This window comes from Amia ocellicauda, chromosome 18 (assembly GCF_036373705.1).
Source record: "Amia ocellicauda isolate fAmiCal2 chromosome 18, fAmiCal2.hap1, whole genome shotgun sequence".
NCBI classification, from domain to species: domain Eukaryota; kingdom Metazoa; phylum Chordata; class Actinopteri; order Amiiformes; family Amiidae; genus Amia; species Amia ocellicauda.
The window spans coordinates 11,281,761-11,298,947 of NC_089867.1; the positions used below are offsets into that span (position 1 = coordinate 11,281,761).

Consider the following 17,187-nt stretch of genomic DNA (forward strand, 5'->3'; position numbering starts at 1 on the left):
ATCACTGTAGTTTCTTCATCTATGCCAGGGTAATATTTGCCTTTGTACATAATATAATACTCCTTGACTGTAAACCCAAATGTGAAACACAACTGTGCTGACGTGTGTTGCTTAATGTTCTAGCTTAGTGAATGCTGTGAGTGTGAGATTTTCTTTGGAGAGTTCTGCTCCCACCTGCTTGACCTTTCATCTCGTGCCTTCTTTACCATATCTTTGGCAATATAAATTATACAGACATTTGGGCATGCAACTTTTACCACCTTGGTCAAATCTGTTGTGTTGAGACAAATTAATTAATCAATCAATCATTACTAATCATTGCCATCATTAATACTAAGAATTGACACATCAATCATCAAGTACAGTACCAAGAATGTTACATCAGTTATTTTGTAGTATGGTTAGTTTGTTACTTTTTGTGTGTGTGAAATATACCAAATAAAATATTGAAAATGATTACCAAAAACTGACAGATAATATTTGCAGAATAGTATGGAAGTTTGACTTAGTTAGCCTACTATAGAAAGCAATCACTGGATTCATGTGAAATACTAACTTTCCTACAGATACTTCAGGATTGCATTTGGGTATTTCTTTGATTAAATTACGTCAGTCTGTGTACAATTTTCAAAAATTGCCATCAGGTCACATAACCCAACAAGAAGCATACAAATGTTAATTGTCACATATTGACTTGGATTTAAATTCAGAACTATGCAGAAACTGTGGCTTATTTTCTGGTCTATTATATATATATATATATATATATATATATATATATATATATATATATATATATACACACACACACACACACACACACACACACACACACATATATATATATATATATATATATATATATATATATATACACATATATACACATATATATGTATATATATATATATATATACACACACTATACTATACTACATATATACATATATAGATAGATAGATAGATAGATAGATATAATCAAGTATGAAAGAGTAAAAAAAGTAGTGTTAAAGAATAAAGAAAGAAATGGATTTGTAAATTTAGTGAGAACCTCTCAGAATCTGACAGTCATGAACATGAACAGACTACCACAGTACACAGGATGCATTAAGGAATTAAGACCAATATCTTTTTAAACAAATAATATATTTAACCTATTATGTCTTGCTTGCAATTATACCTTCTAGTAAAATTAAACCAGATGTCTTAAAAGGGTAGTTTTCCTGAGGATCCAAGCAGGTCATACAAATACCGTACATAGACTACTTACTATATACTCAATGCAGGGGTCTTTTTGTTGGAGTTCGGCTTTAAATCCATCTCTATATTTATTTTTCCATTTTCATATCATAAATGCAATCGTTTTAAATCAAAATAAGTTAGGTTAATAAAATATCGCTGTGTGAATCCGTGAAATTTCGTGACATGTAAACACACCACAAACTCATTCCGATTAAATGGGCGCCGCCATTTTGTTCAAATCAAACTTTATTCGAGTCGTGAAAATCAGGACAATGTACAGCAAGTGTATCGGTTTTCTATAACGTATGGCGTCGTATTTTGAAGTGCTGATAGCAATTGAAATAATTACGTTAGAAACATCAGTTTGCAGTTGGATTTTTCAAGTTATTTCACATTTGGAGTTGAACAATAAAAATCTAGAAAACCAACCAGTACATAAAGATACAATATCCTAACAGTTTAAAGGAGTGTAGGATGAAGGAGTTAACTACAGTACCACAGTCCTGGATCATATTAACAGGTGCTGTATGTGGCAAACAGGACCGATGATACAGCACTATCAGTAGCTTTGCCAATCATTAGAAACAGGATACAGACTGTTTGCCCATGTAACAATACGAATGGCTTCCAGGTAGGAAAGAAATGTGAGGAGATTGTGAAAACACAATCAAGCTGTGCCATCACTCAATGTCTTGAAGTGAACAGAACATGTCACATCCGTCCCTCTTTACAGACAGGAGGATTCACCTGATTGTTTTGCGCAGAAAGCCTGATAGTGTGCAAAACTACTCTCAGTTCACCCCCTGCCAGTCAATGTGTTTTTTCCAGACGGCTAGGAGGCATTGGGCCAATACCGGTTGTTTAGGTCTTTAAAAATGTAGAATTAAAAAAAAAATGAAAATTTGAAGATGAAGGAAAGAATCATGGTTAGATTTAGGTGGTTTAAGAGCATTATTGATGTAATACAATTATGTTTTGCATCAGTCAATCAATCAATCAATCATTCGATCACAATGGTCTACAAGCAGGGTTAATATACACCATTAAAACAGAGACAGCCATGCAACATACACATGAAATACATAAATAATAAAATCAAATGACATTGTTACATTCATTAAAAGGGAGCAATTCTGTACAAAAAAATAAATAGACAATCGTTAAATTTCATAACCATATTTTTAAAATGTATGGCACATGGAATTAAGGAGTATTTATATCTTTTGTTCTTAATTTTGGGAAGTCTAAAACGATGACCTAGGGGGAGAAGCTGAAAATCTAGGATACAGTCTGCTTTCCACAACCCCCCCACTCCATCACCAAATTATCCTTACTGGCCACCACCCTGTCTAGCCTATTTTTCTTACTAACATTAAGATTCCCAAACCAGGCCACCATAGCAAACATCATTACTGATTCAATAAAACGCTTATTAAACTCCTATAATGTCATCATTGTCTTATTGACATTAAAGGAGTTAAGCTTACATAGAAAAAAAAAAGTTTCTGCTGACCTTTTTTTACCAATTACATTTGTATTCTCCTCAAATGTCAATTTATTGTTGCACACTGTTCCCAGGTACTTTTGGTCTCCCCATTTGGCACTGTAATGCTGTACCATTCAAAATAGAGATTCAGATTATCATGTGATACCAGGTTAAGTAGCATTCATGTCTGTATGAAGTGAAGATTTTAATGTTATGGTAGGCAGATAACCTATTGATGAAATACAATAAAACACACCCACTGAAAATATTTTGTTACACCAATCTTTGTTTAATTCTGTCAGGAACATATTTAATTTAAACAAATGGTTTAAAGTTTAATAAATAATCATCTCATTAATTTGTTAATTTATTTAGATTTATTTGTGTTTCTCTTGTGCGAAACACATTCATTGGCACATCTGTTGCGTGGTTCCTCACACCGGTTGGGCAACACTCCTCATTGAATAATCCCCTCAATCCCCCCGGCCGGATTTTCTTGAATACAATATCTGCAAAGGAATTATTAACATTAGACATTTTTTGCTATAGTCTTCTAAAGTTAATCTCCTTACTCATATTGTTTGACATGCCCCTGGTAATTATCTTATATGAGTGAAAAAAGGTAATTAAGTAATATAACTCTGTGCTATATTTGTCTATCCTTCACACAATACATTTTCCATGAATGTACTGAGCAAATTAGATACTGCTTCACATTTCACATTTAAATTAAATAACACATTCCACAGATTCTAATAAAAAGGTAATATTTTGATATATCACCCTTATGAAACTACTCGATAGTTTATTCAGCGGAGATATTGTATTTTCCCATGATGTATTATAGAATACGAGATACTAGATTTATTAACTCTCTAAGAGTTTAGATTATTTTGTGCACAGTTTTGCAATGTATTTTTTCTTATTCATAAGGGATGACTTTTAATAAGTCTAAAGCGCTTTGTTGTAAGTGTTACTCTCTGAACTTTGCAATAGCTGCTAGTTATGTGACTTCAGCATTTTCACTTTATCCTTGTTACCTTGGCAACTACTTCTCCCCACACTGCACTGCTTTCTGTTTAAAGTGTCAGATATGATGTTCTGTTCTGTGGGGAAGACAGAACACACACACCAAACATTACAGTGAAGCTCATGAAACATTTATGACATTTAACCTTTAGCAGAATTGGCAGCAACAATATTATTTCAATATTGAAATTTGCTTAATGAAGGAAACATCTGTGAAAAGCAGGTATATATACGTTTAAATCCAGTAACACTGATATTGTATCATATGGCACTGTAATGATATTGAACAGAATGACTTAAGGTGTATTACATTTTTAACCCTTTCAATTGGCTTGGTTTTGTTGCATTAACGTGCTGTAATTCACCATTTCATGAAAACAAAAATGATCTTCAAAACTTTAGAAACTATTTGCTGCTGTGATAGTAACTTTCGCATAAATGTATGTTACTATAACAACAAGAACGACAACAACCTGAAGAGTTAATTTGACTCCTTACTACATTTGTTCTGGCTTGAAAAAATTATCTTTTGCAAATGGGAAAAGTAGCTCACTTGGGCTTGAAGCCTTATAGCTATAGGAGTCACTTGTTACTTTTATGTCTTTCGGCCATAGTGCCTAGCAAAGCTACATGGTTCATGGGTTCAGCACTTGGATATGAGGAAACCAGTTCTGACTTGCTAGTGTGAGATACATAGAACATTATGTACCTAATTAATTCCTGTAAAAACTGTTTATTCAAGGAACACTTAATATACTGTCAGTTTTGTTCAAGAGTAACAATCACCTGATCAAAAGACAAACACTTAATTGTTAATCATTTTGTGCATAAGTGGTAGTGTGTGGCTGCTGATTTCCCTAATGTAGATAACTGCATTCTTAATTTCAAGGTTTGTTTTTCACTGACAGCACTTTGTAGATCTTTCATCTTCTTCGTGGCCCTATTTTTTATTTATTACAATACAGTACAATAATTAAAAATAATAAAATGATCAATAGAAGATAAAACATCATGTCTTATAGTAGTGTCTCTGATCTGTGTTTTGCAAATGCAAAGGATTAGCATGTTTATCTGATCTGTAAATTAACTTGCTGCCACTTGTTTTGTACACGGCTACCACACTTTTCTTCCTAATTAAATGATGATCTTTGTGCGTTTTTTTTTTTTTTTTAATACTTACCAGAGCCTGTTGTCCCTGTAATTGGATGAATTCATGCAATAAGATGTGATGTGGTGTCCTCTGCAAATGTATGATAGCAGATTGGCTGGATATATGAAGACTATTTTTGTACATAAAAAAAAAGGAAAAAAGGAAACATTATAATAATAATATCCTGCTGCTCAATCCACCACTGTACAGCTCTCATTTTCCTGCTGATGGCTCCAGCTGGGTTAGTCCTTAATTATTATTATTAATTAGCTCTTTGCTCTTTCTTGATGCATTCTCACTGTTCCACACACAGCCTGTCTCCTACTGATCACATCAGCTTCACTGTATTCGCCAAAGAGCAAAGGTTCAAACTTCCTTCGACAAGAAAACCGAAGGCAGACAAGCATTAGAAATAGCTTTTTAATCTTTTCGCTGAATATGCTCAGACACCAGGGAGCTTCTCTTTATAATTAATATGTTGACTTATTTGATTGTCACCTGGTTTTTCATTTAAGGGGTGAACTAGACTTAAGGATGTACTCAGACTATTTGAATTAAAGGTTAAGTTAGAAATGTTTTTTTTGTTACATTTTAACAATTCAAATATGTTTTGTACTGGAATTAAGATTTGCATTCAGACTGAGGATAAAAACGTGACTTCAGAGAAATAGTGCTACAGCTAGACTTCCCAGTACCTTTAGGCTTATGTTGGTGGATGGAGTTTAGATTGGGGTTGGGCTGAGAGTAATGGGATAAGGATTTGGTTAGGGTCCGGGTTTAGTATTAGGGCTAGCATAAAAAATCTAACCCAATCCGCAACTCCACCCATCTTAGATAACATACAAGCAACCCCATGCTAACAGTAGTGCAAGCTGAAGATTAAAAAAAAAAAAAAAAAAGTTTGTTGAGAAATAATCTTCTAAGGCAAAAGAGATGGATATCATTGATAAGCAGAAAAGGCAGCAATTTGCTGGACTCATCTCTCTCACGCATGCAGGATAAGCGTAAGATTAGTGAGCAGAAAGCATCAAGTGTGAAAGACTTATGACATTAGAGAGGGGACAGAGCAAGAGTATTATTATTGCAGTCAAAGAAAATGAATTGCCGGCTACTCCACAATTGTTCTAGTCATACGAAAATAAAATGAATCTTGCATGCCCTTTCCTTTCCCAAAAAAGATGGACTTTTATCTTCCAACCATTTGCATTTGCTGCCACCGAGCAATTTCCATTTTTATCGCATTATTAATGAATGAGAACATGAATTTCCACAAACAGAGAGAATGTGTAGAGTATTGTTTCAAAGACACTGGGTATTCTGAGGGCCAATATTTGGCAACCTGTGCTTTGTGGTTGGCTTTGAACAATGACAGTAGCGTATAATAGGGCTTTGATAAACATTAGTGGAAGGAGGGAAAGGAAAGCTTTCAGGTGCAAATTGAGGCCAGAGGCTGCCTGCATCACTTACTTATGAGAAAAGCCCTGTACTTTAAAGGGAGCTGGCAACAAAGCCTGAGCAAATTAACCCATTTAGTGGTTACAAAAAACACTTCATACAGGTGTTATTATATAGAAGGCAAGGCTCAGTTATGCAATAAATGTGAATAACTGTTCTTTATTTGGATTTACTGCTATTGGCTAGCAGGTGTTTTTTTCTTACACTCCATGTTCTCTTTATAATTCATATAACTGGAACGTCACGACCTCAAGCAGTCGCAAGAAACCCCACTTGGTTCACAGCAGTCTCTTCCCTGTCACAGTTTTTAAAGACATATTCGCCACTTGCCAACACAGCATGTAACTACAAACGTAAAACTGTGACCCTGCTACCGCCAAGACACAACAAACACCTCTTTATCTAAAGTCGCTGACTGCAAAGTTAATCTCAGAACCTCTGCTGTGAATCTGTGCTTTTCTACTCTATAGTGGCCCTGTGTCACCCATCTTGTCTGGGTAGGCTACTGCTTGACAGTGAATCCTCACAACCATCAGGTCTTAGCAAAGCTTGCACATACACAAATCAACCTATGTTAAATCAGCATTCACAAGACAGTTGAAAACAATGGAAAATGACCATAAATCTCCTCCAGACACTATTAAGGATGCCTATTTATTGTATTATTTGTAACTTGTTTTTCCTGTTTTTAATCTGACAAGCTGCCAACAGTTTGACCTGTCACTGTGTTTCATAATGGCTGAACAAAAGTGGGCTCCAAATGGGTGATGCACTTTGGCAGGAAATCATTGTCATTTGTCACCCTGTCACCCAGCTGGCCTCCACGCCAGGGCGGTAATTTGATTTAAAGTGACGGCTGAGTAAAGCCACAGAGCTGCCTCCTTTCCTTTTCAGCTTGAACCCGACTGGAATAATGTTGCATGTCTGAAACAGTCAGAGCTACCTTAACGGTCAAATATATTTTCATCAAGCAAACATAGGGGTTTAACAGTGTTTATATGAGTTGCAGGCCTGAGTTTGACAACATATTTGATATTAAATTAATATTATTTTGTTTGTTTTTAGAGCTATGGGATGCAGGTGAGCCCCGGGTTGCTGGATTATTGCAACTGAAATAAACATCAGCCGAGGTCAGAGCTCTGTCCTGGTTTAAACCGCAGGTTTTCTGTGTCCCAGCTGCTACAATCAGACCACAGGCTTACGAAGGAACCTCATGCAGAGATGGGCAAGGAGCCAGAGGCTGAGCTATCCTTGCAGCCCGTGGTGTTTCCAAATCCCAGATCACAATGCCCTCTACACACCATTTCTTCATATCCTGTAGGTTGTATAGGCTTTGAAGGAGTCATGTTAGCATATCAGTATAATTTTCAATACCTTTGCTTGCTTGTCAGGTTCCCCAAATGACTGAATACAATTTGATCGTGAGTTTATACATACAGCAACGCTCCTGGGTAGCCTCTAGTTCAGTACGGCACATAATGTTCAGGTTTGCATCACTTGGTTTTGGCTTTGGGTTGAAGGTGAGCCAAAAACTGAAACAGAATGAACGACAAGCACAATCTAAAGATATAATTCCTACTATTAAACTTTATAGTTCACCATTACATGTCATAAGTGAATGTATATCAGAGAAGGCTTCTTAAAACAATCTAAGCAATAGTAGATATTTGCCATTAAAGCATTTTATTGCAGTTTGTTAATGAGCAGGTTTAATCTGAAGCTTTGACTTAACTTCATTTGAATTCTCATCACAATGTGCACCGGGCATACAGAAGCGTCTGCTGCCAAGCTATTCGAAAGAAAACGAGGAGAATTATGATGACATGTAAACTAATACATTTTGCATTCAGCAAACATTGTATAGTTTTTCTTAATTGTTGTGTAATAACAAGGGAAGGTTTAAAAGGTTTTGGCTCTCATAGTTTAACAAAATGTGTTGAATTTTAATCATGGGAGGTGATTCAGAAACGATGTAATATTCTTGTGATTGTCCCTTGTGTCTATTTATTGGTGGTGTTTAGGGTTCAGAGGTTGGGGTGTAGTAGGGTTACCCAGGAAACCAGGAAAACCAATTAACTTCAGATGTTGGTGTTGGCAGGATCTGGATTGTTTATAGTGGGGTAGGTAGGTATGTAGGTAGGTAATTAAATGGTGCTGAAATTCACCATTAACAGGGTTATACAATCAATGCTATTTCACTTCATCATAGAGACCAGAATTTCAATTCTTAAATGCATTTTTGTGGGCAATTCTTTGAGGATGGTATATTCTTTTCTTTGTCAGTGACTTTTAAATGCTGGTTTGAGTGTTTAAAGAACGTTTCATTAAAAACTGGACAATCCCAAATGTATTTCGAATATCATATGCAGCTTAATATCATAAATGTTATAATTGCATATACAAGTGTTTCACATTGTTCTTCGATTGTTTAGGCTACTTAGAAAAATCTTTCTAGTTTTTAAATATCAAAATCACCAAAAGCGTCAGCGCAAGCTTCAGTAGGCAAATAAGTAATTCACCTGTTTTTGCGCACATTCCAGTTAAACGAATTACGGTTTTATATGCAGTTTATGAGATATTTCACAGACCCAGATTAGAACTGATCTATGACAACCGATGTTATTTTGGGTAGTGCAGTTCACGATTAGTGCTAACCCCTGCCAGTGAAACTAGCTATATTGCACAAAGAGCTGTATTGCTTGTCTTCTATCGTAGGCCTACATTAATAATACTAAGATGAAGATACATATACGTCTCATTTAACTTAATCAGTGTTTTGGTTTTTTTTTTTTCTCCAGCAATTTAGTCTGCAAAGCATTTGTTTAAAAATATATATATTTATTATACAATATATTTTTAAAAGGCAGTTAGCTCTAAATTACAATTTTACGTTTTGTTTAATGCATTATTTTGATTACTCGAAATGAAATAATTAAAAACCCAACATATTCTCTCTGCTTTTTCAATGTAATGAAACCTGAGCCAGGTCTTAAATTACTTACGACCTTTGCAGATTTGCAGAAAAATAATCCATTACCTACTCGATTTCATGGGGGGGGGACTAGTGTCATCGCTAAGGGGATGAATTAATAACTCCCTCCTCGCAACATCTGGCCACAGCTGCGCGGACTTTCCTCTGTGCGCCAAAGAGATTATCATCCGCCGAGGCGCGCACACCTCAAACAGCGTGACATCACTGCGTGGCTGATCAGTGTAGCCCCGCACAGGAGACGCACCTAGTGCTCAGATGCACACGGACTGGCACAGACTCAGTGCGATTCAAAGGAGGGAAGAAAGAAAGAAAAAAAGGAAACGTTCCTGGGAGTAATGGACACATGACGTTTCCATTTGAAGCGGATCACAATAGGTAAATCCTGACCTCCCGCAAGCTGCAGGAGTGGCGCTCTGCGTGCTGTAACTCCCATCCTCAGCCATCCTCCTGCTCCAATACTGGACTCAAACACCATGCGAGCAGGACGCTCCCTCCCGGGGCCATGCTGAGTAACTCCCTGCTTCTGGTGCTGGCCATGACCGCCGCTCCCGGAGTCTTGCGGTGGTCCCACTGTTGGACAGACGAGGACTTGCTGCTGCCTCCGATCAACTCCTCCAACAGGTTCCTGGCCAACTTGGAGGTGGACGTGAGGTACGCCAAGAGATCCGTGGAAGGGAGCGAGTCGTCTTCCGAGACTTCGCTGCAGCCCCTGTGCAACATCAGCGTGCAGAGACTCATGCCCAACTCGCTGGTGGCTCGCTGGGACAAGCACTTCGGCTTCCAGTGCGATGTGCTCATCTACACCACCAACAACCACGGCAGGGCTTTCTTCTCCGCCGCTTTCAACCGGGTGGTCTCGCCTGTGGTCATCGAGCACTTGGGGGTGTCGGGCGGCCAGCAGGAGTTCAGGCTGTGTGTCGGCTGTGGGCTCTCCCGGAGCCGGCGCTTCGGCCAAGCCCGGTCCTACCCGCTGCAGGCAGGGGAGCCCCTGGGCTTCTGCTGCCTGGAGTTCGGCTTGGACGAGCTGAAAGGCGACAACAGCTGGAGACTGAACCGCAAGCCCATCGAGTCCACTTTGGTGGCCTGTTTCATGACTTTGGTGATCATTGTGTGGAGTGTGGCGGCCCTCATCTGGCCCGTCCCTATCATTGCAGGCTTTCTTCCAAATGGCATGGAGCAGAGGAGACAGAGATAAGGCGCTCGGTTTTTGGTTTTTTTTAGAATCAACAAGTGGTCCATTTTCCATGAAGAAAGACTTCAGTTTAAAAGCGCTAATGGACCAATTCGAGAAATGACAGGATAACGTTACAGATCACATTTACTTGTAAAGGGGCTACAATGTGTCATGTTTTATAAGGAAGGTGCTTCTGGGCACATTCTAGAACTCTTTGTTAATCAATAAAACATGAAAACAACATGAAGTAATCTTCCCACCTTTTAGTCAGTCAAAGCATCTGGTTTCGACATTTGTAAGGATATAAAAAAAAAACTTTTATAAGGTTATTATATTTATTCGCTTTTTTAGCTTAGTATCCAGGGCTGTTGGTTTTTTTAATACATTGTTTGCAATGTTTATAATTTTTGTAGTCTACTGCTTTATATGTATAGCTTTGTTTACTACTCCGTTGTCAGATATGTACAGGTTAAACGTTTTATTTGAGATAGAACGCGAGATTATCAAATTTTAGTTTACGGATATAATATTTGATATGGAATATATATATATAGCTAAATATAAGTAAATTAACATTACAATCTGATGGGAAATTTGTACGTGAGAATAATGTGTTTGTTTATTAGCAGACGTCCTTTCACAGGGTGTCCTATAGTTGTTATATAGCACCCATATGTTATTTATATAACATATATAATATGAACTGTGCAATTTCATAGACGATCAAATAGAACTGATATAAAATATCACAAAGTCCATCTTTGTTGAATTGCATGAGATGAATATGGGCTACATATCCTGTTCCTATAGCCTATATAAAACTACTTGGGGGTTTCGTGAAGGCATAGATAATTGTAAAGGTCTAAGGCACACGTATAAGAAAGTGTGTAGAATTTAATTATCATTGAACAAACATTAAACAATTTAGATCTACCTCAGAAAATTAACCTGCATTTACCCTGATTCATTGATGACCGATGCTACAATTTTGCCAAATATGACAAAATAATTAGTTTGATTAATGCAATGTAGGACTGTAATGAAAGTAAGGTATGGTGTTACTTAATTCACCTCGCTTCCTCCATATATGATAGGGAAAATGTTTTTCATGTTTTGTAAACACAATTTGGGAATTGAATTAAAGTTAACGATACAACCACAATAAGGATAACTTAATTGCCACTCTCTTTAAATAATTTATGATAGCTTTATTAAAATATAACGTTCTTTATCCTGTAAAAAGTAGTTGGAGCAGTGTTTTAATATATCCTTGGTATATTAAAGAAACGAAACACTATTTAATGTCCGTTTAACGTCGAAAACATGACAGTATCATTTTTGTTAATGTTTTTTGACAATTGTGTTTTTAAGAATGTATTCTTTCAGTTTCTGCGAAAAAATGGAAAATTACTTGATATGTAAAAATAACCAACTATAATAAACACTTTGTACCATATATTATGAAAATATTTTTTAAAGGGGACACATAAACATATTATATGACACACACATGTATAGGCCTATTTAATACAAGTAGTTTATTATTTTGTACAAACAAACTAATTGACCGCCAAAATATGAAAAACGTGTCTATTTTGTAAATTTTCCATATGCAAAGTTAATGAAAAGCACAGAAGCAACAGATATCATAATGTATTTCCTGACTAAGATATTTAAGTGTATTCTGGTCTAACTGGATGCGCTACATAAGTACACAACAATACAATGAAATATTGATAGGTGACGATTGCTCCCTCTGGTGCATGACAGGTGGTATATTTGTTCACAATCAACAACAACAAAAAACGGTTTTAAAAGTTCATTATGAATGAACAATGATACGAATATATAAAACAGTAAAGTGAACTATTTTGATCACTATAACCTTGTTTTGGAAAACACAATCTGTTTTCTGCCCAAGAACCTCTCAACATCTTTAACGTTTCATTGACTAAAAATAAGACTTTCAGCTATTTTGTTTTATGTTATCAAATGTGCCCAAGTTACTGTCTGGTTATCATTTATGATATTGACAAAGCTGCATATGGTAATACTACAGAATGTGTCCAAAATGTGAGGCACGGATGAAGTCTTATCTGAGGTAATAAAAAGGTACTTTATTCTTCATGCACTTCTGCAAACAATACAGGAAAATATACGACAGTGACCCCATCAGTGGGGATGCAGTTTGGTGGAGCAATATGACAAAAAGCATGTATCAAGAGCAAGTGGAGGTGGCCATTCTGTTGCAGCAGTAATGCACTTGATGTCGCAACCCGGGTTTGTTGCCCCTGTTGTATTTGCCCCCTGGCACCTGGCAGTTATCTAGAAACGCACATAACTGCTACGTTGTTACATTAATAGTGGATGAACACATTGTTATGGCTAATAACACAGGTGTAATAATCAGTTAAGGTCTCATTGAAATGAGTGGTTATCTTACTATGTTGTAAGTGATCACCACAGAGCATGCTGGGAGATCGGTTGGAGAGAGCGAAGCCATTTCTGTGGAGCCAATACATGGATAATGCTGTAATGAATCTGGAGTGGAAATAATGGTGAGAGTTTGCCATGCAGGTGTACCTCAGAGAAAGGCAACAGCAGAGAAAGGCTAATTTACATAAACCCCCCTTAAGTATTGAATAACTCCAGCATTAAATACAGCTCTAAGTAGTTTATTGTTCACAATGCGTTAAGGTTAAACATTGAAGGAGAAAACTTTCCACAGACCCTTAGAATATTCTGCTGCTGGCAGAAAAATATGTATTTTATCTGAAAAGATAGATCCATAAAAAAAATCTAAACACCTCTACAAAGCAAACTATCAAACAAGCCCTAGAATATTAGATCAAAGTAAATACTGGTAAGTAACTGTATACAATAAGCCAGGACATAATCTTTATATTGGTAGGACACACAGGGCTTTTCACTCTGTGGTGAGGTTACAGAGAGCAGATTTAAAGGTATTTTAAAGCATCACTTTATGTCATATCAGTGAATCAAGCGGTTATTAAGATGTAATTTTCTGGAAGTTCTCTGTGGGTGACTCTGAATGAACTGACAGTTATTTTAAGGATGCATTACAACTGTGCTTGTAGGTGGAAGACATCGCAAGACATATAATGAGGGTAGGATTGTTTTTCTTGCAAGAACATGTCTGAACTAAGTTAGCCTGCAATGTGATACAGTTTCAGTACTGTTTGTATGTGTGATGATAGTGGAACCCTTAGCCCCATTTCCTGCACACATGAACACACTTATCTTGTAGTTTATAAAGCATTTAGCAAATTGTGCAATCTGATACAATAGCCTCACACCCACATTCATTGGTTAAAAAAATGATGATACACATTTTCCTCCATTAAATAAGCCATTCCCTTATTTTTTATAAACATATCCAATTAATTTAAAAAGTGTCAACCTTAATCATGTGTACTTCTGAAAAAACATTAATGGAGGGCATTTTTTTCTTAAAACCAGGACAATTCTGAAAAATACTGTCACAGACTATAAACATTACAAAAACAATATGGTAATCTTAAAAAATATTAATGTGCATCTAATTGACAATGCATAATCATTTTACACTTCATAGTGTGGAAGAACCGTACACCAAAACTATTGTTTTAACCAATCTAATTATTTTGGACATCCTGCCTATAACACTGGGGGAGCCTGCTAGTTTCAAGCACTGTCTTTAGAAGTTTGGTTAAAAATAAATAAATAAATACATTCTTACAAGAACAATGGAAGTAACCTCCTTCTGGTGGGCTAGTGTTAATTACCCTCGTTTGTGTTTCATCTCTCCAAAACAACAGATTGTTCCCTTGCGACCATATGTCTTCCATCCTGAAGCTGTCAATCATATCTCCCATACCAGGCTGGCCAAATCAGAACAGTTTCCTTTGTTCTAGTGCCAATCACAGGAATAGAGGATTCAAATAACTTTGTGTGCTGACGCACTTCAGTGTTAAAAGCATTTAAAAACCTCTCTGCATTCTGCAAAGCACTGGAACAAAGACAAATCAATAATACAAAATAAAAAAACCAGACATTTTATTTGTTTATTTTTAAATACAATGCGGGTTTAAAAAGAGATCACAAAAAGATATGAAAAATGTAAACTCCTTGGCTTAAATTTTTCAAATAAAGAATAGTTACAGCATCGATTCTTGGGGGACAGACAGGAAGAGGAAATTATACCATCCAAAGGCAAGTCATGAAAATGCAGACTTTATTAAGGGAAAATAAGTGATGCTGACTACCTTAGTGTTTGCCCTTGTACAAGGTATGAAGGGACTTCACATGCAAGCAATGCAACACAATACACGAATGCAAACAAATTATTAAGATTAATGATTATTCTAGTGGTTTCTCCTGAAATCGGACCATGACATAGAGCAGATCAGGTCAACAGTATGGATTTCACACTCCACTCATAGTGAGGACAAAAAAAGCATTCTTTCCACAACTAATGAGAGCCCCAGAGGAGTGTCAAATCAAGGAGTTAGGGCCAAGTCCAATTAAAACTGTACAACTCCAAGTTTCAAAGAGTACAAAGCCTGAGCCAAAGGTACTAATTCTGCAGTAAGACAGGAATCAACAGGATTGACCTCTGTATTTCTGCAAGAACAGGGACATCTGCTTTACTGAAAATGGTTTCTCTATTACAGTATTTCAGTGTTTATAAATGATGAAAAGTCAAGCATGGACCATTAATGAAGCACCAGTAGCGACCATGTGTATATTAGGAGCATTAAGGTTACTCTGTTGTTCTTCAGATTTGTAGTTTTACTTCCTCTCACACTGCTTTAGAAAAAACAAAACGTGTCTCATCATGATAGAGAACTACACTGAACCCTCAGGCTCGACCTGTTGGCAGCAGAGTCAGCAGGAATGCTGCTGTCAGGGACAACACGTGGGGGCTTGTACACAGGATGAGACAGCAGTAGGATTCAGAGTCACAGGTTTACGAAAACAACATCCAGGAAATTACAGGAATTACAAATATGGAATATTGCAAAATGAAGGGAAATTCTCCTTCTGGGAGAGTCCTTCTCTCATTTTAATGGTGAACTCACAGAACAAGGCAAAAGGGAGGGCAGAAAGCACAGAAAAGCTAATGTTTAAGAGTTGCTACGGCCTTGAACAGTGTTTGAAATCAAGGTGTACACCCAATCTTTGCCTACGGAAGATGACTGAATATTGTGAAATATATTCCATCTCAATTAGCAAAAAATCAAAACAAAAAACACAGCATTCTCTGTGTCTGTGTGTAGCATAAACAGAATAGCAGTAACTCAATTTACTGGCAGTAACTCAAAAAATATTTCATACTTCCAAACCTTTTCTAAATATTTAAATTGTACACTCAGCCATTGGCTCAATGTTTTCATGGATGACCAAACACAATTGCAGAATGCACAAACACACACCAACTGAACAGAGCGATGCAAATTGGTTGCTGTAGAAACTATGGCCTATGATGAAGCCAAATAGGCAAATTCATGTACAGGGAAATAAGAAAGGGAGATTTGGTTAGAATTACTTGCTTGCATGCAACATAAAGCATGAAAAGCATCTGTGAATGAAATGCTTATGCACAGAAATTCAATATAACATGAGCTATGCTAACCACCTCACCTCACCTTGGCCTTAGCACCTGAAGTCACTTATTGAGTGTGTACAGTTCACGTTACAGTGTGTACTAAACTGTGCCCTAGGGGGACTACATTTGAGTTTACAATCTATACAGCTAAGATGAGATCATGAAACAAAGATCTGATTTAAAGCTTGTTGACTTGAGGTAAAACACAAAAGGCTGATGAACTGATGAGTTTAAAGATTTGTGAAATTAAGATTTAAAGATCATTAAGGAACCATTATTTTAACTATGTAATTCCCTGCTTATTTACACACACACACACACACACACACACACACACACACACACACACACACACACACACACATACACACATACACACACACACACACATACACACACATACACAAAGTCTATGTGGACCACTCCTTGTCAGAGGTCACTACTTATTTCTAAAGTGTATTTTGTTCAACATTCATTAATACATTAAAAAAATATGCCCATATGAATATGTGGAAATTGCTTTTGTTTTGAAGTATTCAACCCACATTTAAGTGACTTGTTTACAACTCATTTGCCAGGTTAAGACCCTAAAGTAACATGGTTGAAATCAAGTCATATTATAATTGTAACAAAATGTTCAGTATTGTATTGATTAATTAGTTTACTCTAGTTCAACGCAAACCATGTGTTGTATGTTAGCATGTATGTTATTCGCAAATAAGTCTCCTTTCAATAGACTTCAGTCAATTTAATCTACACAGTACTTTACAATACGAATATTTTTAGATGTATTGCAGATATTTCAAAACTTCAACTTCATAAACACTACCCGCCTTCCCCCACAGGGATACTTACGTACAACACCTGGATGAGTCCAAACTTCCTGGCTGGGAAGAGCGCTGTAAACCAGCAGCCACCACCCACCTGTGGCGTTATTATAGTCAAGAGCTGTCAAATCTGCGCCGCTCCGCCAATGAGGTGGGCGGGATTGTGCAGATCTGCGCAGAACTGCGGACACCTGCGCTGCAAGGACGGCCGGGAGCTGCTCGCA

The 17,187-nt window shown here is 36.8% G+C and overlaps 2 protein-coding genes and 1 long non-coding RNA gene across 3 annotated transcripts in view; 1 reads left to right on the top strand and 2 right to left on the bottom strand.

Annotated features, from left to right (window-relative positions):
- Nucleotides 1-1,480, bottom strand: part of lars2 (leucyl-tRNA synthetase 2, mitochondrial) — a 43,420-nt gene extending 41,940 nt beyond the window's left edge. The window contains exon 1 of the mRNA XM_066690891.1: nucleotides 1,271-1,480. The gene's annotated coding sequence lies outside the window, so the exon portion shown is untranslated. The remainder of the gene's footprint in view (nucleotides 1-1,270) is intronic.
- A 137-nt stretch (nucleotides 1,481-1,617) lies between these two features.
- LOC136713498 (uncharacterized) lies at nucleotides 1,618-17,125 on the bottom strand. Its single transcript, XR_010804958.1, has 4 exons — nucleotides 16,992-17,125; nucleotides 4,938-5,037; nucleotides 3,769-3,834; nucleotides 1,618-3,237 (listed from the first exon to the last, which is right to left on the bottom strand). It is a non-coding gene; the product is annotated as an uncharacterized LOC136713498 (long non-coding RNA).
- On the top strand, nucleotides 9,540-11,083 carry tmem158 (transmembrane protein 158). The gene has a single exon (XM_066691127.1). It carries the CDS (start codon nucleotides 9,857-9,859, stop codon nucleotides 10,547-10,549), a length of 693 nt encoding a protein of 230 aa, XP_066547224.1. The 5' UTR covers nucleotides 9,540-9,856; the 3' UTR covers nucleotides 10,550-11,083.
- Nucleotides 17,126-17,187: the final 62 nt, after the last annotated feature.

Bases quoted from the DNA above. Each gene is read 5' to 3' on its own strand.
- tmem158 (XM_066691127.1), top strand. From the start codon at position 9,857: ATGCTGAGTAACTCCCTGCTTCTGGTGCTGGCCATGACCGCCGCTCCC.